General features: G+C 43.6%; 1 protein-coding gene across 4 annotated transcripts in view; it reads left to right on the forward strand.

Annotated features, from left to right (window-relative positions):
• arhgdig (Rho GDP dissociation inhibitor (GDI) gamma) overlaps positions 1-6,000 on the forward strand; it is a 55,403-nt gene that overhangs the window by 34,304 nt on the left and 15,099 nt on the right. For all 4 annotated transcript variants that reach the window (XM_050068338.1, XM_050068339.1, XM_050068337.1 and 1 more), the window contains one exon: positions 1,901-1,984. In XM_050068338.1, the coding sequence (XP_049924295.1) occupies positions 1,901-1,984 (84 nt within the window). The remainder of the gene's footprint in view (positions 1-1,900; positions 1,985-6,000) is intronic.

Raw genomic sequence — 6,000 nt, forward strand, 5'->3', positions numbered from 1 at the left:
ACATGATCGAATGGAGACATTGTATAACGCCAACATACATACATATATATATATATATATATATATATATATATATAACAAAAAATACCAAAGAAAGTAAGGAATTATTCATTTAATTTAATAGTTTGTTTTTTTACAGCTTATTTTTATGTTTATGTAGAATAAGTATATATTTCATAACATATTTTTTTGTAGATTGCTACTAACTGTTTAACAAAAGACAAAAGGAAACCATAATGGGGGTGGGTTTACCTTTTCAAAGGCATATAGCCCAGAAAAGGGCTTTTTTTAACACAGGCATATATCTAAGGTGGCAATCTGAATTACCCACTGATGGATTACTATTAAATTGTGTGCAAAAATTCATGGTTTCCAGAGGATGAATGCTAATGACTTTGATGATCTACTGACTCAATCCGAAATCGTCGAAATACGGCACTTGAGCAGTGATTTGCGGGGTCAGACACTGGCGAAAAAAGCCGCCCTTTAACGTATTTATGATACCAGTCACCGTTACCCTCACCTATGGTCATGAGCTCTGGGTAGTGACCGAAAGAACGAGATCGCGAGCACAAGCGGCCGAAATGAGTTTCCTCAGCAGGGTGGCTGGGGTCAGCCTTAGAGATAGGGTGAGGAGCTCGGACATCCGGGAGGGACTCGGAGTAGAGCCGCTGCTCCTCCACGTCGAGAGGAGCCAGTTGAGGTGGTTCGGGCATCTGGTAAGGATGCCTCCCGGACGCCTCCTTGGGAGGTGTTTCGGGCATGTCCAACCGGGAGGACACCTCGGGGCCGCCCAAGGACACGCTGGAGGGATTACATCACCCGGCTGGCCTGGGAACGCCTCGGGGTTCCCTCGGAAGAGCTGACGAAAGTGACTGGGGAGAGGACTGTCTGGACTTCTTTGCTGAGGCTGCTGCCCCCGCGACCCGGACCCGGATAAGCGGAGGACGACGAGTACGAGTCACTGTTACAGTTTAAGTTCACTCAGTGGCCTCAGGGGGAAACCTGTTGGGACAAGCGAAAGTTAAGGCAGCGAAAGTCCGAGTAGGTCGAGCGGGAGAGGTGGTGGATGGGTCTAACAAACACAGACTTTCACCCGGGAGAGTGATATTTGCGTCCCATAAGATTATAAAGTCAAACCCTGTTCTTTTGAGGGTTTGGCTTTCTCCTAAACNCTCAGGGGGAAACCTGTTGGGACAAGCGAAAGTTAAGGCAGCGAAAGTCCGAGTAGGTCGATATTTGCGTCCCATAAGATTATAAAGTCAAACCCTGTTCTTTTGAGGGTTTGGCTTTCTCCTAAACCCAACCACGTGCTTTTGTTGTTGGAGAAAAAAAATGTGGAAAGTCCATGACCAAACGTCGATATGTGATGAGGTCGGAGTGAGAATGTGAAAACTATGACATTCCTGTCGCCTTTAGTGCTAATTAGCAAATGTTAACACACTAAACTAAGATGTGGGGATTTTTTTTAGCTCAAAGCACTACTAAGTACAAAGCTGCGAGCATTGCTGTAGATCGCTGTAGCCTTCTCTTCACTTATCCTCAGATCTTTGAATCACTACCACCATCTTTGTTTTACAAGACCATTTATTGAAGAAATAGTCCAACACATAACCTCCCATAAAACCACAACTTGTAGTTTTTTCTGTTTGTGTACGGATCAAACAAACAATATATAACGTGTTGTATGACGTGCATGGTTACGTCCAGTCTTTATGCTAAGCTAAGCTAATCATCTCCTGACTCGATCTTCTGATCTAACTCTACAAGAAAAACAAAAAAGTACCTTTCTAAAATGTCTAAAATGCCTTTAAAAAATATCTTAAACTAGCAAATATGTGAATATTGGACTGGTAAAATGAATGAATACTGTCATAACCAGACTGTTTTTCCTCACCAGACCCCAACGTGCCGAACATCCAGGTGACCAGATTGACCCTGCTGTGTGACACGGCTCCTGAACCAATCACCATGGACCTGACAGGTGCGTCCCTCTCATCACTCCTCTGGTTATTCTTTTCTGTCCTGCTTTAATAGCTGCGGATTTGGTTACTGATGCGCCCCGGAGCAAGGCATCTCACCCCACATGCTGCCTTTCATGTGCAGAAAGACTGCAGTGGGTGTGTCCGTGCTTGAGAGAACAGATACAGCTAAATGTTTGCTTAGTGAGCAGTATTGACATGCTCCCCTGGGTGCAGGCGAAAGCGACATTCAGGGAGGGGGTGTGAGGTGTCTGTACATTCATGTGTGTGTGTGTTGGTGTGTCTGCGGTGCATGGTAATCAGATGGCTGCAAAGAGATTATGTCACTCAGGCAATAACGTTGAGGAAAGAATCGATCTGTGTCTGTGAGTTCACCGATCACTGACTTGTGTGTCAGGGTGTGTCAACAGGACAGCAGTGGCTGTGAGTGTGTGATTTCAGCGTTTGGCTGCGTACATTACCATTTTTGTTTTTTGTGTGTATGTGTTGTTTGCTATCTTTTTTAGCTAATTTAATGGTCTGTCTCCAAGAACGAGTGAGAGCCGCTGCTCAGCAGGCAGCAGAGGGAGACAGCAGGGAATCAAGGCTTGACATTAACACTTGCCCAGGGCAAGTATGCTCCGTGTTCAGGCCAGTGGAACGCCTCATGCAGTCGTCTAGGGAAGCAAAAAGTAATTGTGATGTCTTATGTAACACTATCTGAAAATAAACTGTGCAAGAAGACCATCTCTGAAGCAACAACACGTCCAGCCTTGAAGCAGATGGGCTACAGCAGCAGAAGACCACACCAGGTGCCACTCCTGTCAGCTAACAACAGGAAACTGAGGCTACAGTTCACACAGGCTCACCAAAACTGGACAATAGGAGATTGGAAAAACGATCCCAGATCTCAGTCCAATAGAGCACCTTTGGGATGTGGTGGAACGGGAGATTCACATCTTGGATGTGCAGCCGACAAATCTGCAGCAACTGTGTGATGTCATCATGTCAATATGGACCAAAATCTCTGAGGAATGTTTCCAGCACCTTGTTGGATCTATGCCAATTAAATATACGCCTGTTACTAGCAAGATGTACCTAATAAAGTGGCCAGTGAGTGTAAATCAGCATTTGCTGGTTGTTGGGCTGATGGTGGCCAGCTGGAAAACATATCGCCCAACCCTTACGTGTGTGTGTTTCTTCTTGATCTCACTGCTTGCATTTGCTCTGATTTTCCCCTCGTCTGAGGATTCTCCTGCCTGTCACACACACGATTGCACAGTCACACACAAAAAGACACAATCACAGACTGCTAATAGGAAAGGTCACCTGGTTGCTAGGCGATGCTGACTTTGTACTATGCAGTTCCCTCTAATTCAAACACAGGGAGAGTATCGAGCAGCCTTTAATGTGCATGTTTCACTGTGTAATGGAAGACATGCTGAATTGCACCAAGTGGAAAGAGCTCAGTGCCGTTCTCCCACACCAGACAGAGCTAATGCTTTCAGATCTGATCTCAATCACAGATGATGGACGAAGTAAAAGGTGGATGGAAAATCAATTGAGTAACCTCTGCTTGTACTTGGGCGATACAAAATTTAACAGAAAGACTGTATTGCAAACTGGGAGCGTGAGTTTAAACCAACTCTAGGCAATTATGCAACTTAGAGACAAAATAAGTCCCTGATTGGGACCAAAGCAAGACAACTCTAGGTCTGAAAGCACCCTTACATTTTTAAGAGGGATTACAAACTGCAGCTGGGGATGTTTACCAGTCAGACACAGTCTAATGAACGCTGCTATACAATTGTTACTGTATATGCCGTGTTGTTTATTTATCCATCCGATTGCTGAATAAAAAGAAACAATCTCCCTGGAAACCGTTCAAACAGAGATTAGATTTAGTTTGGATGAATGTGTGTGTTCGTGTTGTGGAGCTAAAGAGAAGAAGAGAAATTGCAGAATGCTGCGTGAGAGAAAAGCTTCTTTCATCATTAATCTATAGCGTAAGCAGCAGCAGGGTAATAATCGGTCCTGCTGGTGTATCATGTTGCAGTTAGATAGCCGAGCCGGCACCAGGCTGGATGTGAAATGGACTTTCCATTGGTGGCTGAATGCATTAGAGACCTCATTATACACTATAGGCTGTTACCAATGCATGGGGGGGGGTTCATTGCACCATAGTAGAGATAATGGCTGTGCACTTTGAAAGTGTGAGTGTAGAAGAGAAAAGAGATACTCGCTGTTACTGCACGCTTCACTGGTCGTCCCATCAGAGACCTTTAACTTCTGGTTGTTTGGGTCCATGTCAGCGTCTCAGTTCATAAGTGTTCCCTCTGGCACTAAGGTGTGAGCTCTGACTACAGCCAGCAGCTGAGCCTCTGTCAGCACAGGCAACACCAGGACTGTGCTTTGTGGCCTAGCAGCCCAGTGGCTACAGGAAAATGTTGGTGTCGTGGTATCAGCTGACTTTTTCATCTGGAGGAGGAGGGGATCGTGGATGGTGATGGTGATCAAACTGTAACCCACAAAACAGGTTGTGATTTAGAGTAATTTCTGTGTTTCTAGCAGCTTTTTAACCCCCCAGACATGGGTGTAGAGAGATCACTGCCGGGATTGTGCCACTAAAATTGGGTATTTTTAGCCGAAACATTTTCCAGCTTGCCTAAACCTTACCACACTTTAACCACAGCATCTTTCAAATGTAAAGTTTCAACTTATCTGCTACACAACAATGTGCAAATGTAACATACTCAACCACTGTAATACTGTAAGAATCTATCCTTAAATCAGTATATAATTCTGACTGATTATTACTTGGGTTATTTCTGTAGTTAAGTCATCATTTCTTAGGTTTGGGAGCAAAGCGAGATCCTTTGAAAGACCGACAGGCAATCTTACTTTAAATCCATCACAGACCGACTTATTTCGACACTGATCTGTGCACTAAGGGTTTTATTAATGACATGATAAAAGAGAGCACTCACTTCCTGTTTCACCTAAATAAACTGGCTGAACTGTTGGCTTGTTTGCAACCTCCCTGGTGTCACCCATTTTAATGAATGAGCGTTATTAGTGGTTGTCAGACTCATAGATATGGGTTAGCGAGGGACAGCTAGGTCCAGAAGGCCACTATCAGCCCATTAAAAGGCCCATTATCAGTTCAAGAAAGGATTTGTTACTCTTTAATTAGATTTAAGCACATGGTTAGGATAAGAAAAAAGGTCATGGTATAGTTTTAAATAAGTTTTAATACATCACATGACAAACGTACGTACATCAGTTAAAATGAGTCAATGTTGACTTTTGATTTCAGATGGGACACAAACCCCATTCTCTTGGGTAAAAGTTCTGTGGGGGTTTTTTTACCCACTTACCATTCTGGCCAACTCTGTGTATGGACTTTCTCACTCTTCATACTATCATTACATCACCTGACTTCCTACTTAGCTCCCGATCTAATTGCTACAGCCACTAGAGATCACTGTCAAATGATAAACATGGCAATTGAAAGGGCTGATAACAGCCATCTGAACCTACTAGTAGTTGTAGCAGGCCCCTTCCAACCCAAATCTATGAGGTCAAGTGAAACATCTGAAGCAAGTACTAATCATTGGACCACTCTGACCACTTTTTAGTGCCTCAAATCATTGCACTTCCTCTTTCTGAATTCTTTACTACATTTTTGCTTTAAGTATTATCCAATGTATCACTTCCTTTTTATCAGCACTGCCACTAGACTTAACTTTCAGATTTATTCTTGCTCTCAAGACACTTTCTTTGTTATTAGGGTCCGGGCAGCTAAGCTGCCAGGACACTATTGTAATCCTAGGTATTCTTCTTCTTTCTTCTTTCTTCTTTCTTCTTCTGAGGAAATCATACTTCCCATGGGTGAAAACTCATGCCAGATATCCTCAGCTGTAAACTAAAGCCAATAGTCCTGATGGTGGCGCTGCAGCAAGCGTCTAAAGTACACCAAACTTGCTACAGAGCATCTTCAGACTGTCCTACAAAAACTATGTTTCTCAGATTTTTGATT

Source organism: Epinephelus moara, chromosome 18, assembly GCF_006386435.1.
Source record: "Epinephelus moara isolate mb chromosome 18, YSFRI_EMoa_1.0, whole genome shotgun sequence".
Lineage (NCBI taxonomy): Eukaryota > Metazoa > Chordata > Actinopteri > Perciformes > Serranidae > Epinephelus > Epinephelus moara.